This window comes from Pezoporus flaviventris, unplaced genomic scaffold (assembly GCF_033815535.1).
Source record: "Pezoporus flaviventris isolate CSIRO_AGI_PZ_B2104156 unplaced genomic scaffold, CSIRO_AGI_Pfla_v1 ptg000215l, whole genome shotgun sequence".
Classification (NCBI taxonomy): Eukaryota; Metazoa; Chordata; class Aves; order Psittaciformes; family Psittacidae; genus Pezoporus; species Pezoporus flaviventris.
The window spans coordinates 24,299-40,375 of NW_026892763.1; the positions used below are offsets into that span (position 1 = coordinate 24,299).

The 16,077-nt window shown below is 59.1% G+C and overlaps 1 protein-coding gene across 1 annotated transcript in view; it reads right to left on the reverse strand.

The window, feature by feature from the left end:
• CLPB (ClpB family mitochondrial disaggregase) overlaps positions 1-16,077 on the reverse strand; it is a 52,274-nt gene that overhangs the window by 2,649 nt on the left and 33,548 nt on the right. The window contains exons 7-12 of the mRNA XM_061442139.1: positions 13,974-14,088; positions 7,415-7,492; positions 5,798-5,853; positions 4,653-4,697; positions 3,975-4,136; positions 2,190-2,346 (exon numbers count right to left, since the gene is read on the reverse strand). Coding sequence (XP_061298123.1) covers positions 2,190-2,346; positions 3,975-4,136; positions 4,653-4,697; positions 5,798-5,853; positions 7,415-7,492; positions 13,974-14,088 — 613 coding nt within the window. The remainder of the gene's footprint in view (positions 1-2,189; positions 2,347-3,974; positions 4,137-4,652; positions 4,698-5,797; positions 5,854-7,414; positions 7,493-13,973; positions 14,089-16,077) is intronic.

Here is a 16,077-nt window from a genome sequence, read left to right on the forward strand (position 1 = left end):
TGGGGCTGGGATGCGCTCTCACTGCGGGCGTGCGCTGGCGGCTGCTGCTGGCAATGGAAATCCGATGTCTTCCCCATTTAGCAGGAGTGCCCGTGGCATTTGGAAATGTTATTCCTGAAAGTTCAGGTCCAGGCGCGGCTGATGCTGCAGGATGCTGCATGAAGGCAGCTCTGGCACCCAGCGCTCGCAGCAAACAGGAGGAGACAGGCAGAAAGAAGCTGGGAGATGGATTTGATGCCCCGAAGCAATGTTGTTTTCCTGCTGCCACGGAGCTGATGCAGATGCTGCAGCTCCCAGGTACATCCCAGCACCTCCACCGGCGAGCAGGGCTCTGGAGATGGAGCTTTGGGGAATGTGGTGCCCTGATGGCACAGGGAATGGGGTGGGATGAAGGGACCAAAAGCCCCTCTCCAGGTTTCCTGCAGCCCCTTCAGGCACTGGAGCTGCTCTAAGGTCTCCCCTTCAGGAGCCTTCTCCACACACAGCTGGGTCTTGGGAAGCTTCTCATCATCCAACACACTCCTAGGTGCCCTGCTGAAGATGTGTCCACGTACAGGACCATAACAGGATCTTAACAGGTCTGTGCTCACACACTGCTGTGCAGTTTAGAGCCAAAGGGGACAGCCCTTGGTGCAGCATCACCACCCATCCTTCCATGCATCCACCCCTGGCACAGCAGAGACCAACCAGGCTCTGGGGCCTCTGGGTGCTGCTGGAGGTGCTGGAGGGATGCAGATGAATTTGGCCTCTGCTGCTGCAGTGGAGGTGCTCAGTTCACATTAGAGGCTGCTCTTACCCTACTCAATTCTCCTTTGATTTCCTAATTCACATTTCTGGGGAAGTTTCTGCAAGACCCTAATGGGTAGATCCAGGATTCCCATCCCAGGGACGTGACAGGGTGAAGCTCAGTCCTTTATGGAAGTGAGGGAACAAACCTCTTCAACACGAGCACCATTCCCAGCACTAGTCTGGCCTAGGAAGTGTTTGGAAGGGTTCTGGAAGGATGGAAAGGGTGAGGAGTTGAAGGGTGAAGAACTAAAGGGTGAGGAGTTGAAGGGTGAGGAGCTGAAGGTGAGGAGTTGAAGGGTGAAGAACTAAAGGGTGAGGAGTTGAAGGGTGAGGAGCTGAAGGTGAGGAGCTCAAAGTGAAGAACTAAAGGGTGAGGAGCTGAAGGAGAGGAGCTGAAGGAGAGGAGCTGAAGGTGAGGAGCTGAAGGAGAGGAGCTGAAGGTGAGGAGCTGAAGGAGAGGAGCTGGAGGAGAGGAGCTCAAGGTGAGGAGCTGAAGGAGAGGAGCTGAAGGTGAGGAGCTGAAGGAGAGGAGCTGGAGGAGAGGAGCTGAAGGTGAGGAGCTGAAGGAGAGGAGCTGGAGGAGAGGAGCTCAAGGTGAAGAGCTGAAGGTGAGGAGCTGAAGGTGAGGAGCTGAAGGAGAGGAGCTGAAGGTGAGGAGCTGAAGGTGAGGAGCTGAAGGAGAGGAGCTGGAGGAGAGGAGCTGAAGGAGAGGAGCTGAAGGAGAGGAGCTGAAGGTGAGGAGCTGAAGGTGAGGAGCTGAAGGTGAGGAGCTGAACGAGAGGAGCTGAAGGTGAGGAGTTGAAGGGTGAAGAACTAAAGGGTGAGGAGTTGAAGGGTGAGGAGTTGAAGGTGAGGAGCTGAAGGAGAGGAGCTGAAGGTGAGGAGCTGAAGGAGAGGAGCTGGAGGAGAGGAGCTCAAGGTGAAGAGCTGAAGGAGAGGAGCTGAAGGTGAGGAGCTGAAGGTGAGGAGCTGAAGGTGAGGAGCTGAACGAGAGGAGCTGAAGGTGAGGAGTTGAAGGGTGAAGAACTAAAGGGTGAGGAGTTGAAGGGTGAGGAGTTGAAGGTGAGGAGCTGAAGGAGAGGAGCTGAAGGTGAGGAGCTGAAGGAGAGGAGCTGGAGGAGAGGAGCTCAAGGTGAAGAGCTGAAGGAGAGGAGCTGAAGGTGAGGAGCTGAAGGTGAGGAGCTGAAGGTGAGGAGCTGAAGGAGAGGAGCTGAAGGAGAGGAGCTGAGGGGCAGAGAGCAGAGGATGAGGAGGGCTGCAAGGTGGCCCAAAGCCATCGCCAAAGAAGTGATGTCCCAGAAGGAGGGCTCCAGGAGAGGACAAGCATGAAGCGGAGGCAGCGCAGGAGGGGCAGTGCTGGGGATGGGGTGTGGGACTCAGCACCACTGGTAGACCCGTACCTAGGTTTTCTGCTATCCTCTTCTTGCTCATCTCCAGGGCCTCCTGCCGCAGCTGCAGCGCGTGCTGGGCGATCTCCTCGCTGGCCACGTTGGAGGTCATGATGAAGATGGCATCCTTGCAGTCGATGGTCTTGCCCTTCCCATCCGTCAGCCTGCCCTGCAACAGCACCGGGGGCACAGCACGGCGTGAGCAGGCGCCACAGGATGCGGCCAAACCGTGAGGAGGAGGACACGGGGCCCATGTTTCCCCAAAGGGGATTTATTTACATCATGGAATGGGTTGGGATGGAGGGAGCTTAAAGTTCCTCCAGCTCCAACCCCTGCCACGGGCAGGGACCCCTTCCATAGAGCAGCTTGCTCCAAGCCCCTGTGTCCAACCTGGCCTTGAGCACTGCCAGGGATGGGGCAGCCACAGCTTCTCTGGGCACCCTGTGCCAGCGCCTCAGCACCCTCCCAGGGAAGAGCTTCTGCCTAAGAGCTCAGCTCAGTCTCCCCTCGGGCAGGTTCAAGCCATTCCCCTTGGCCTGGCCCTACATCCCTTGTCCCAAGCCCCTCTCCAGCTTTCCTGCAGCCCCTTTAGGCACTGGAGCTGCTCTCAGGTCTCATTTCCAAAGGGATGCCCATGGATTCGAGCAGGAGAGAAGCAGCGACTTGCCCTGTCCATGATCCCAGCCATCCCCATCCAGCACATCCTTGATGGAAGCTCTGGGAAGCGCCTCATGGGGAGGGGGTGCTGGTGGGCACCCCTAACTCAGCCTCCTGCAGCAACACAGCCCAGACGTTCACCTTCACATGAGTCAGTCCCAAGCTCCCCATGGGGCTGCCTGGGCGTGCTCGGGGGGGAGCTTTGTGGGGGTCTGAAAGCCCCACAAGGAATCCCAGCATCCCAGCCCAGGGGATGTGAAAGCTCACCCAGTTCCAGCCCCCTGCCCTGCACCCTGTGCTCGGGCTCTGCCTGTTGCACAGCGGCTTCATTGCCACGGTGCTGGTGGGGCTGCGAGGCAGGGACGCTCCCCAGCATCGCGCTGCGAGGGCTTTACAGGGCTTTTGTGCTCCTCTGAAGGATTAATAACTCCATTTTTCCTTGCATAGATCACGGGAGCAGCAGCTCAATGGGAAATCAATTCCTGCAGCACGCACTTGACAGGGCAATAACCCAAATGTTAATCTCAAGCACCCAACAAGGATTTGTGTCGCTGGGCTGGAGATCAGCTGCGAGGAAGCAGACTGCCTGGGGAGGTCCTGGCTTCCCAGGCCTTCCTCTGCTCTCTCTGTTCCACTCTATGGAATAAGAGACCCAGGCCCCTTGCAGGAGGGCTGCGGCCACCCCAGTGGGCTGCTGTGGGTGTCACTGCCACCACAGGGCTCGCTTTGTGGGTGATCCCAAGGGCTGCTCACCGTGTTACAGCCATGTCCCAGTTATCCTGCAGGTTACTTGGGTCAGCCTCATTGGAATTCAGCCCGTGCTTCGAGGCCAGCTTGGACACAGGGGCTTGGAGCAAGCTGCTCCAGTGGAAGGTGCCCCTGCACGTGGAGCTGGATGAGCTCACCCAACCCATTCCGTGAATCCATGTCAATCAAATTCCCAGGCTTCACCCCCACATTTCCAACCCTCCCAGTGGCTTTGCCTTTGCCTGAAGGTAACACTGACTCCATCAGGAGCCCTCAGCACCAGCCCGCTCCCTGGCTGGGTGGCAGTGCCCGCAAGGGACCACTGATGTGGAGCATCCCGGCACACCTCCCGCATCCCCTTCCCTTCCCTCCGGGCCTGCAGCGCGGCGGTACCTCATCGAAGAGCTGCAGCATGATGGTGAGCACGTCCGGGTGGGCTTTGTCAACCTCATCGAAGAGCACCACGGCGTTGGGGCACTGCCTCAGCCTCTTGGTGAGCTGCCCCCCCTCCTCGTGGCCCACATAGCCTGGAGGGGAGCCGATGAACTTGGCAACCTGGGGGGCAGGAACAGGGCACGTGGAGCTCAGCCACACTGAAGCCCCTTTGGGGGGGGGGCTTTGCATTCCCAACCCATTCCGTGGCTCTCTGATGAAGACTCATCTCAGCAAGGAGCTCAAATCCAAAGGGATTTGCACCCCCCCCCCCAGCTCTGGGGTGACCCTGCTGAGATCCCCCCTCTCCTGCAGCACCCGCGTGGGGTGGGAGGTGGGACAGGAGGGGTGCGCTCTGCGCCGCTGGCCTCTGCTCTGCTGGATTCTCCCATTCCCTGCCCGGATGCTCTTCCCCACAGCCCCACACTGCGCAGACACGGGGTGGTAAAGCTTCCCTTGCTCCGTGCTCTTTGATCCCAATTCCCCACTATTTCCCATTTTGGGAATGTAGAAGCTGGAGCGAAGCTGCTGCTCTGCTGGGCTCCCCCTTTGCCCCCCCAAACCACGCATCTCCTGGAGGCCATGGAAGCAAGCCGGGGCTGGTGGCAGCCTGGGAGCAGAGGGAAGCGATGCACTGACCTCGTGCCTCTCCTGGAACTCCGACATGTCCAGTCTGATGAAGCCCTGCAAGAGAAAGGAACCCCTGAGGTGGGGGTTGAGGATGTGCTCCAAACTCATCCCATTTACAAGGCTCCTCTGCACCCAGCCCACTGCCTGCAGGGATCAACACGTGGATATGGGGTTCCCAAGGACCGGTGGTGCCGGAGCGGCCACATCCACCCCAGAACACCCGGGGTTGTTGTGACGAAGAGGAAGGGGGAGACTGAGCTGAGCTCTTAGGCAGAAGCTCTTCCCTGGGAGGGTGCTGAGGCGCTGGCACAGGGTGCCCAGAGAAGCTGTGGCTGCCCCATCCCTGGCAGTGCTCAAGGCCAGGTTGGACACAGGCTTGGAGCAAGCTGCTCTATGGAAGGGGTTGGGGTTGGAGCTGGAGGAGCTTTAAGGTCCCTTCATCCCAGCCCATCCCATGGTTCCATGTTCCCAGCTAACAGAACCTTCAGCACTGCACTGATTCCTCCATGTGCTGTTTGCCCAGGCATTGACCAGTTCCAGGAGCTGGGAATGGAGGTGCCTGAAGCCCAGGAGCTGGGAATGAAGGTGCCTGAAGCCCAGGAGCTGGGAATGAAGGTGCCTGAAGCCCAGGAGCTGGGAATGAAGGTGCCTGAAGCCCAGGATCTGGGAATGAAGGTGCCTGAAGCCCAGGATCTGGGAATGGAGGTGCCTGAAGCCCAGGATCTGGGAATGGAGGTGCCTGAAGCCCAGGAGCTGGGATGTACTGCTTTAGGAAGGCCATTAGGGGAGGAGGAGGAACAGAAACCAGAACAGGCGCGTTCATGGCCTTGTTTCAATCTGCTCTCTGCAGCTCCCATCCCATCCTGCGGCCATTCCCTGCTGGAGGATGCTGGGGACAGGTTGAGGGGGGCTTTTCCCTGCTCCAGCGTTCCCCAGTTCTCCATGGGAGAGATCTGGGCACCTCCCAGAGCCTAAATCTCAAGCCCTAAGCGTGGAATACCCAGCTTGAAACGCTTGGTGCCTTCAAACCTCACATCCCTGAGCTACCCCTTACGAAGCCACCGCCACCGGGGAGGATGGAACCAGATGAGCTTTAAGATCCCTTCCAACCATTCCATGAGGATTCCATGAATCAGCCGAGGGAAGAGCGTTACCTTTTTGACATCCTTATGGATGTACTTGGCTGTCTGCTTGGCCAGCTCCGTTTTACCTGTCCCAGAGAGGAAAAGACTCGTGTTAGACCAGGTCTGTCTGTCCTCCTGTGCCAACACCAGGGCTGGCGGCACCATTGCCAACACAAGCGTTGTCTCCATGCAAACACACCCAAGATGTTGTGAGATCAGATCCCATCCTCCCGATGTGTCCATTGAACACACAGGTTCTGTTGGAAATCCCCCGGGATTTGCCCAGAAACCCCCTCCTGCTGCCACCCTGGCACCACGGATGGGTTTCCTGGGCTTTTATTGTGTCCAGCTCCAGGGCCTAAAGGGGCTGCAGGAAACCCAGGGAGGGGCTTTGGCCAAGGGGAATGGCTTGAACCTGCCCCAGGGGGTTGGAGCTGGAGGAGCTTTAAGCCCCCTTCATCCCAAACCCTTCCCTGATTCCGTGCTGCACCACACAGCCCCGCAGCTCTGCCGGTGGTGATGGCTTCGGTGGCTGGACGTGAGGATCACGGAATGAGATCAGCACAGAAGTGCTGCAAACATGGGAAGTGAGCCAGGACCCAGCATCCTGGTGCGGTTCTGCCTTTGTCCACTTTGGCTGTGGCTGGGTTGTGGGTCCCCACACGTGAGCACACAGATCCAGACGCGCTCTCTCACACAGGGTATGAACGTAAGGGAATCAGGATGGGTCCTTAACTTATAACCACGGAATGGGTTGGGATGAAGGGAGCTTAAAGCTCCTCCAGCCCCAACCCCTGCCACGGGCAGGGACCCCTTCCATAGAGCAGCTTGCTCCAAGCTCCTGAGTCCAACCTGGCCTTGAGCACTGCCAGGGATGGGGCAGCCCCAGCTTCTCGGTGCTCTCCTTTTCTCCAATATTCCTTTCTATGGGAGCAGTGGAAAAGCCCCCCATGGACACACAGAGGAGTTGAAGAGCTGTGATTCACACCACCGAGCCCCTACAAGGAGGGCAGTGAAGTCCCAAACCCATTTCTTACTGGTTTTATAGGGCTTTATACAACTCCTCTCGAGGTAACACCCGGCTCGTGGCCGGCAGCGACCCATAGATCCCGGTGTGTGTCCCTGCCCTGAGCCCTCCAGCCCCCTCCCGAGGCTGAGGGATGCCCTGGATGCAGGAGGAGCACTGGGGTTGTTGCAGGTGTCGCTTTGGCCGCTTTGTTCCCTGCCTGGAAGTCATCTTGGCCATTCCACGAAGGGATCAAGTGTTTGGTTACCTTTCCTTGTGCTTGAGGACAAACATTATGGGAGTCAAGGAAATCCCGTCATTCCAAAGCCTCCCGCGTCCATAGGAGCGAGGCAGCAGAGGCTGGAGCTGCCAGCAGCAGCTTCCTGCTCTCACCTCTCCCGTGGAGGCAGAAACCAACCCTTTTCCTGGGCAAACTGCCCCTTTTGGGATGGGATAACTGAGCGTGCAGCTGCCTGAGCCCTGCCTGGGGCCTGCCAGGGGTTATCCTGCGGGATCCCGCACCAGCTGGAGGGATGCAACACTTAAACTGGTGTTGTATGAGAAGCAGAGAGAGAGGGGCTGCGCCGGGGCTGAGGAGCAGCCCCAGCCCCTCCATCCCTCTGGCACAGCCCAATCCTTACCTATTCCAGAGGATCCCAGGAACAGAAAGACGAGCGGGTGCTCCTCGTCGTACCAGCCGTTCTCCTTCCTCCGAATGGCTGCGTTTAAAGACAATGGGAACAACAAAAAGGAGGAAGGGGAGGGAGGGAAGGGGGGAAAAGGCAAATAAATCAATGCCACAGAACCAGGGATAATTATCACTAAGTACACACTCTGTTTTCCTGCTCTCTCCCCACTCAAAGTCCTCGCTGCCATTAGTGCCATCTAATTCGATTAGGCAGGCCCGGCCCCAGAGACACCTAATCAGGTTAGCATGGATTGGGAAAGCTGCCCAGAGCAGAGCGTGGATAAAGTTTTCCAGGATGTGCACTCAGTGTTGCCAGGGAGACGGGAGGGAGGGGGGACCGGGAGGGATGGAGGGATGGAGGGAGGGATGGAGCCGTACCGGTGCAGTGATGCTGCACCAGAGCAGCAGGTCCGAGGATTGTGTGTTATTCCTTGAGTGGGAATGGGAAGAGGGAGGGGATTGAAGGAGTGGGGAAAGGCTGGAAGGGCTGGGAAAGGAGAGTTTCTATGTCTCTGGATGGCAATATCCAATGGGATCCAGCTCTGCTCTGGAGCCAGGCTGAGAGAGCTGGGCTGGGGCAGCCTGGACAAGAGAAGGCTCCTGAAGGGGAGACCTGAGAGCAGCTCCAGTGCCTGAAGGGGCTGCAGGAAACCCAGAGAGGGGCTTGGGACAAGGGATGTAGGGCCAGGCCAAGGGGAATGGCTTGAACCTGCCTGAGGGGAGACTGAGCTGAGCTCTTAGGCAGAAGCTCTTCCCTGTGAGGGTGCTGAGGCGCTGGCACAGGGTGCCCAGAGAAGCTGTGGCTGCCCCATCCCTGGCAGTGTTCAAGGCCAGGTTGGACACAGGGGCTTGGAGCAAGCTGGGGATGTGAAGGGAAAAGCCAGGTCCGGAGGTTGCCAGGGGAGGTTTGGGATTGAGGGGCCCACAGGCAGGAAGCATCTCCACAAAAGCAGAGAACTCGCTCCTCCAGGAGCCACAGGAACCTGCTCCAGGGCTGGATGAGAGGAGTCAATGTGGGAGGGAGGCAGGATGGGTTCTGTAGGGAGGGTGAGTCAGCGCTGCAGCAGCAGTGCGGCTGGATCCCGAATCCTTGGGGAGCCCGTGGAGAAGGTGGGAAGAACCCTGCAAGGAGGTGGTGGCTCGTTTGCATCACTCGGTGATGCAGGAGTCAGCCTGAAGAGCCAAAAAAGCCCAGTTTAACCCTAAAATCCAAGGCACATCCACCAGATGCAACAGGATGGAGCGCAGGGAGCGGGAATTCAGTGGAAGCCGAGTCCCAGCACAACGAGGACGTGACATTCTGTGTCTGGCCACCATCAAGATGCATTACCCATCCCTTGGCTGCTCTAACACATCCTGACTCCTGTCAAGGCTTAATCAGACCGGGCTTTGAGCCAGGCTCTGCCTTACCCTGCCTGGGCTGGGGTGGGGGGGCAGCTCAGCCCCACGGACCAGCTCCAAGAGCAGGCAGGGATTTGTCCTCTGATGTGGTGGTGAACATCTCCTCCTCGAACCGGGACCAGGGGCACCCGTGGGGACCACGGGGATCCATACTGGGCCCAGCGCTGCTCAGGGCCTTCCTAAGTGATGTGGATGAGGGGATCAAGTGTTCCCTGAGGACACCAAACTGAGTGGGGAAGGGGGCAGCTGGGACTGCTCAGCTGGAGAAGAGAAGGTGCAGGGAGACCTGATCCATGTGCCAGGAGGTAAAGGGGGCTGCAGGGAAGATGGAGGCTCCCTTTGGACAAGGAGTCCCATGGGAAAGCCCAGGGGTGATGGGCACAAGTTACTGCTGGGAGATTCCCACTGGGAACAAGCAGCCACTGGAATAATGTCCCCAGGGCAGTGGTGACTCCCCAGGGCTGGACCCTGTTAAGATGGGGCTGCACAGGGTGCTGGGCACCCAGTGTGGGTCAGGCTGTGCCTGGAGAGGTTGGAGCAATGATCCTTGAGGTCCCTTCCATTGGGATTCCAGGATTCCATGAAATCACAGGCAGCATCCACATCACCCCCACTGAAGAGCCAGCACACGAGGAGCAAGAGGAGATGCCCACGGCATGGAGGTGCAGGGGGTGTCCGTGTGATCCCAGAGCTGCTCCAACGTCCCCTGCACAGCTCCCAGAGCATCCCACCATGGCTTGTGCTCCATCCCTGCCCTTTACGGCAGCAAAGCTGAGGTCAGCCACGCGGGTGGATATATTTCCTGCAGGATTGATGGGGAATAACGGGACCACTGACAGTGTCTGCAGCATCTCAGCTAATAAAGGTAATAAAGTTCTGCTCCAGGGCATGGAGTGACCACGGGCAGGGTCAGCACGTTCAATGGTCTGCAGGCAGCCAGGTTAAGTGTTAAGTGTTGTCTCTTTTCACTCCCCTCTCCAGCAGCATCCCGGATTTTATGGATAAACACTCATCTTGCTCATCACAACTCCAGGGATATAAAGCATCCCATAAAACACAGCCACCATGGAGCTAGGGCTGTGATCCTGGCTGGAAGGGGCTGGGCATTAGTTAGAGCCATCAATGGCGTGACGGGATGGAAAACCTCTGCTACAAGGAGCCTTAAGCTGATGATTCCAGCCCCAGATGCTCTTGAGGTCCTGGCTGCCATCAGAAAGGGGCCAGCGAGCCCCCTGCTCCAGCACCTCCAGCCATGGGAGGCTCTCGAGGGCTGGCCACCAGCATCATGAGGAGGAGCAGAGCTGCTGCCCTCAGGCTGGAGCAGGCCATTGTGTGGACAGGAAGGGGGAGAACCTCAGCTTGGGGAGCCTCCTCTCCTCGGGCTCTGCAGCCACAAGGCAGCCTCCAGCCCTGCTGGTGGTGGCCGTGCAGGAGCCCACGCTGTGCCTCTTGGAAAGCCGTCCCCTTCCCGTTGGGAACGTGGAGGGGGTGGCAGGAATTGCTCCAGGTCACTGAGCTCTGCTGGAATCTCATGCAGGCACCTGAGCCCCCAGGCCCGAGCGAGGACGTGGATGATGACGCCGGGGCCTTCTTCTCTGGAGCCATTTCCAGCGTTGCTGTGGTGCTCTCACTTGATTTTGGCCATCAGTAACGGCGCGAGCGCGGCGCGGGGTCTCCGAGAGGCCCTTCAGCTCTCTATTGAACTGATAAATTCACTGTATTACTTTACACAAATCAATACCCTCGCAGTTCTCAGCCCTTGATGTGACCAAAATTGGTTTCAGCCAATTTGTGAGCGTAATAAATGTCCATTTATCAAATCAATTCATTCAGGGTTGCTGCTCGAACCGCCCGGGTCGGGGTACGTGGGGTGAGCGATCCGGGTCTGCACCCGCTGTGGGATCGCTCGTCTCCATCCGGGATCGGTCCAGCATCCCAAAGGAACCGATCCAGCCCCACTGCTGGTGGCACTGGGATGTGGGAGATGAACCTCAAACGATCCCAAGGCTGCTCCCAAGCAGAGCCTGACCTGACCGCGGTGCAGGAGGTTTACACAAGGAAATGCAGGAACCAGGAAGGATCTGACCAGAGGAGGCCATGGAGCTGCTGCGAGGGCTGGAGCAGCTCTGCTCTGGAGCCAGGCTGAGAGAGCTGGGCTGGGGCAGCCTGGAGAAGAGAAGGCTCCTGAAGGGGAGACCTGAGGGCAGCTCCAGAGCCTGAAGGGGCTGCAGGAAAGCTGGAGAGGGGCTTGGGACAAGGGATGTAGGGCCAGGCCAAGGGGAATGGCTTGAACCTGCCCGAGGGGAGACTGAGCTGAGCTCTTAGGCAGAAGCTCTTCCCTGGGAGGGTGCTGAGGCGCTGGCACAGGGTGCCCAGAGAAGCTGTGGCTGCCCCATCCCTGGCAGTGCTCAAGGCCAGGCTGGACACAGGGGCTTGGAGCAAGCTGCTCTATGGAAGGGGTCCCTGCCCACGGCAGGGGGTTGGAACTGGATGATCTTAAGGTCCTTTCCAACCCAAACTATTCTATGATTCTATGACTCTGTGATCCCAGGAGGATGATTCCCACTGCCCCGTTTCCCTGCAGCTCTGGCTCACTCCAACATTCTCCCTGCTCAACGCACTCAGAATTCACCCTTCAGAACCAGACGTGGATTTTCCGCTCCCCCTTTTCCAAACCCTCTGCACTCCAAACCCAGCCACCCTTTTCCTTCCTTGCTCCTCCTCATCCAGCTGCAGGAAGAGCTGGAGCAGCTTCATTCCATCCCCAAGCTCTGGAGCCAGCCTCTACGTGCCCATGGGCTGGCAAAGGCTCTGTATGCCATAGAGGAGGTGATGGAGCCACGAGAGAGGTTTATGGGGACTTCCATCCGAGGTGGTCGTGCTCTGGTGGGATATTTAGGAGATGGGATAACAAAACTTAGGGACAGAATCATGGGATGGGGTGGGATGAAGCTCCCTAAAGCTCCTCCAGCTCTCCTGCCCCTGTGGATTCCAGTCAGGAATCATCACTCAGCTCCCCACAGCCCTGCTCAGCTCTATCCTGCTTCCTGCAGCGGAGAGAGCAGCAGAGCTCACCTCTATCCCACGGGAAGGGTTCCTGCCCTCTGCGGCAGCGATGCCAAGCACCAGCTCCGTGTGAGCAACCCCAGTGCCCCGGCCCTCCACACAACCCCCAGAGCACACGTCGCCTTTGTATTCCCATCTGAGCCCCTCTGGAGAGTGTTTGGCTCATGCAGCGAGTGATGGATTAAATCAGATTATTCAATTAAGGGCCGGGTGATGCATTAAACAGCTCAGCAGGCTCGCCTAATCCCGGGACGAGGAGTGACAAACCGGGGAGCAGGAGGCCACGAAGTGGGAGCAAATCCAGCTGGGAACGAGTGAAATCAGCCCAAAGGCAGAGGGGCAGGGGCTGGAAGGAAAAACCGTGCCTCCAAATTCCCTCTTCCGGAGGGAAAGCAGCGGGGATGGGGCAGAGGGGAGGAGGGGCCGGAGCCTCTCCTGCTACCTTCGGCTCCGATATCCCGAGGCTGCGGGGCGGGGGGTGGGATCCAGCACGTTCCCTCTAATTCAATAAGAGAAACCTCCATAAAGGCAGCTGCTCTAATGGGCAGCAGCACCACCTGTGTCAGCAGCGGCAGCACCATCAATCACAGCGCCGGGCTCGCCCCGCTCCTGCCCCCAGGCGCCGCCGCAGCAGCCCCGGCCCCGCTGCGCGGCTCCGGCCCGGCTCCCATCACCCTCGGCTCCTCTTTGTTACCGCGGGGCCGCTCTGCCCCATCCCAAGCCGCGCTCCCCGCGCTGCTCCGGCTGCCAGGCGCTGCTGCGACGGGCCAAGGAGGGGCAAGAGGATCCGGAGGCTTTGCACAGAGCCCGGCCTTGCTGGAGCTCTGCTTCCATAGAGCCACGGAATGGGTGGAAGGGAGCTCAAAGCTCCTCCAGGACCCCTTCCATAGAGCAGCTTGCTCCAAGCCCCTGTGTCCAACCTGGCCTTGAGCACTGCCAGGGATGGGGCAGCCACAGCTTCTCTGGGCACCCTGTGCCGGCGCCTCAGCACCCTCACAGGGAAGAGCTTCTGCCTAAGAGCTCAGCTCAGTCTCCCCTGGGGCAGGTTCAAGCCATTCCCCTTGCTCCATCCTGGGATCTGAGAGGCTGCCCCATGGAAAAGCGCCTGCAATGGACAGCCAGGACCCATCTTCTCCTTTCTCCTCCCTGCGGGGCCGTGTGCTCCATGACGTGCACTGGAAGGAGCCTGGCTGGTGCCTGCAGTGAGACACAGAGCTCAGAGCTCCCCAGGGCTCAGTGCCTGTCCTGGAGCTCGTGGGGCTCCCAGCTCCCTGCCCTGGGTCACCCCGTGCAGGGGATCTGCTGCCACAGCCGTGGGGTAGGTTTGCAGTGGGGAGGTAACAGCATGTCCTGGGCTAAGGGAGTCAGCCACCATCCTGCTCTGCTCTGCAGATGCACAGCACCCTTTTGTCTCAGTGATTACCATAACGAAGTTATGCTCCGAGCAACTGTCAGTGCTCATCTGATGTCTGTGGCTTCTGTTGGGGCCCACGTGCCTAAAAACTGCTCTGGGTTTAACCTCAGCTCCAGCACTCTCTGATGGAAGCATCCCCAAACCTTGCTGCACACCACGAGAGCCCAGCTCACTCCAGGAAAGCTGGAGAGGGGCTTGGGACAAGAGATGTAGGGCCAGGCCAAGGGGAATGGCTTTAACCTGCCCGAGGGGAGACTGAGCTGAGCTCTTAGGCAGAAGCTCTTCCCTGGGAGGGTGCTGAGGCCCAAAGAAGCTGTGGCTGCCCCATCCCTGGCAGTGCTCAAGGCCAGGTTGGACACAGGGGCTTGGAGCAAGCTGCTCTATGGAAGGGGTCCCTGCCCGTGGCAGGGGCTGTGGCTGGATGAGCTCTAAACTCCCTTCATCCCAACCCATGCCATGTTTCCATGACTCCATGAAGGGCTCTCTCCCCCAGCCAAGATATCCCTGCTGGACCTCAGCACTGGTCCCCCCCCACCTCAATGACTCGGAGGCAGCCCCAGGTCAGGTCCCGAGGGAACACCGTGCTCCCCCTGTGGAGCAGGGGATGAGGGCTGGAGGAGCAGGGTCCTACCTGCTCCCACCGTGGCAATGGCGCTCTCCTGGCCGATGATGTGCTCCTTGAGCCGCTGCTCCAGCGGGAACCTCCGGCGCTCCTCCACCTCCCTCCGGCGCTGCTCCTCCTGGAACTGGGGCAGGAGGAAAACGCTGGGCTCAGAGGCTGTTCCAAGCAACACCACGAAATCAGGTGGGTGCGTGGAGCTTCCCCCCCCAGGATAGCTGGAATTCCGCTCCAGGCACTGGGAAGCAGCCACAGCTCATCCTAAGGAGCTCCCATCCTGTTACAAGCTCACATGGAAGAAGCAAGCTTTGGCTATGCCACTTGGATTTGCTTTCCCACTCTCCCCATGTCTCCTATGCAGCCTCCAAGCTCTTCCCGCAGGGCTGTATCCTGGTGGGAATGCTGGCAAGCAGACCCTCTGCAGGATGGAGGAAACACTGGGAAGAGCTCTTTATTGGGAGATCGGCTTCCCTGTGCTCCAGAGGAGGCATCCACCCTGCTCCAGAGGAACAGGGAGCCACACACTGCGCCCACCCAGCCCATTTCCCAGCGGGATGGGCGATGTTTGCCACGCCAGAGCTGGCCGAGGAGAGAACATAATCCTGGAATCCCAATGCAAGGGACCTCAGGGCTCACCTGCTCCAACCTCTCCAGGCACAGCCTGACCCACACTGGATGCCCAGCACCCTGTGCAGCCCCATCTTAACAGTGTCCAGCCCTGGGGAGTCACCACTGCCCTGGGGACATTATTCCAGTGGCTGCTTGTTCCCAGTGGGAATCTCCCAGCAGTAACTTGTGCCCATCGCCCCTGGGCTCTCCCATGGGACTCCTTGTCCAAAGGGAGCCTCCATCTTCCCTGCAGCCCCCTTTACCTCCTGGCACATGGATCAGGTCTCCCTGCGCCTTCTCTTCCCCAGCTGAGCAGTCCCAGCTCTCTCAGCCTTTCCTCACTGCTGCCCAGCCCTTGGAGCATCTTTGAGGCCCTTCTCTGGCCCCTCTCCAGCCCGGCCACAGCTTTGCTGTGCAGCAGGACCCAACCTGAGCCCATGTTCCAGGGGTGCCCTGAGCAGCGCCCAGCACAGTGGCACAAGGGCACCCTCATCCCCGTGGTGATGCCCTTGGGGATGTTCCCCAGCACCCTGTTGGGTTTCTTTGCTCAGCTGCTCACTGCGATGGAGCTGGGGTGCCCCAGGGCCCTTTCCCGGAGCTGCTCCAGCCTGGACTGCACACAAGGATCCCACGGGGTCTGCGGATGGAGGAGCCACCCCTGAGCCCACCCGCCTGAAGGGGAAACCCCGGTGTGCTCACAGCTGGATGCTGCTCCCACATCCCGAATGGATAACCCCATCCAGGCCCACGTCCAGTGCTTCCTGGCTGAGCAGTGCCTGACAGGAGGCAAAGCCCCCAGATAAAGAGCAAACACTCCAGCTCTGGCTGGTGCCACCAGCCCCACGTGTATGAGATGCCATCAGCCTTTGTACAGGGCAATAACTTCCCTGTGGGTCCCAGTGGAGCAGCTCCATGGATGAAGGGAGCTTAAAGCTCCTCCATCCCCAACCCCTGCCACGGACAGGGACCCCTTCCATAGAGCAGCTTGCTCCAAGCCCCTGTGTCCAACCTGGCCTTGAACACTGCCAGGGATGGGGCAGCCACAGCTTCTCTGGGCACCCTGTGCCAGCGCCTCAGCACCCTCCCAGGGAAGAGCTTCTGCCTAAGAGCTCAGCTCAGTCTCCCCTCGGGCAGGTTCAAGCCATTCCCCTTGGCCTGGCCCTACATCCCTTGTCCCAAGCCCCTCTCCAGCTTTCCTGCAGCCCCTTCAGGCACTGGAGCTGCTCTCAGGTCCTGTTTGCTCTATAAAGGCCATTACAGACAGTTTGACATGAGGAAGCAGACACAAGCTCCAGGTCTGCAGGTCCTCGCTGCTGCCTGCAGGGAGAGAGCTGGGAGAAGGGGAACTGTGGCTCATCCTGCTTGAAAGACTCCTTCCAGTCCTGCTGGAGATGGGAGAGGTGGATCTGACCCAGCCTGGTGCACACAAGGAGGGGTTCAATGGAAAGACAGGCTTGTAAGAGGCAAGGAGTCTCCATGAGGGACTGCAGCGACAGGACAAGGGGTG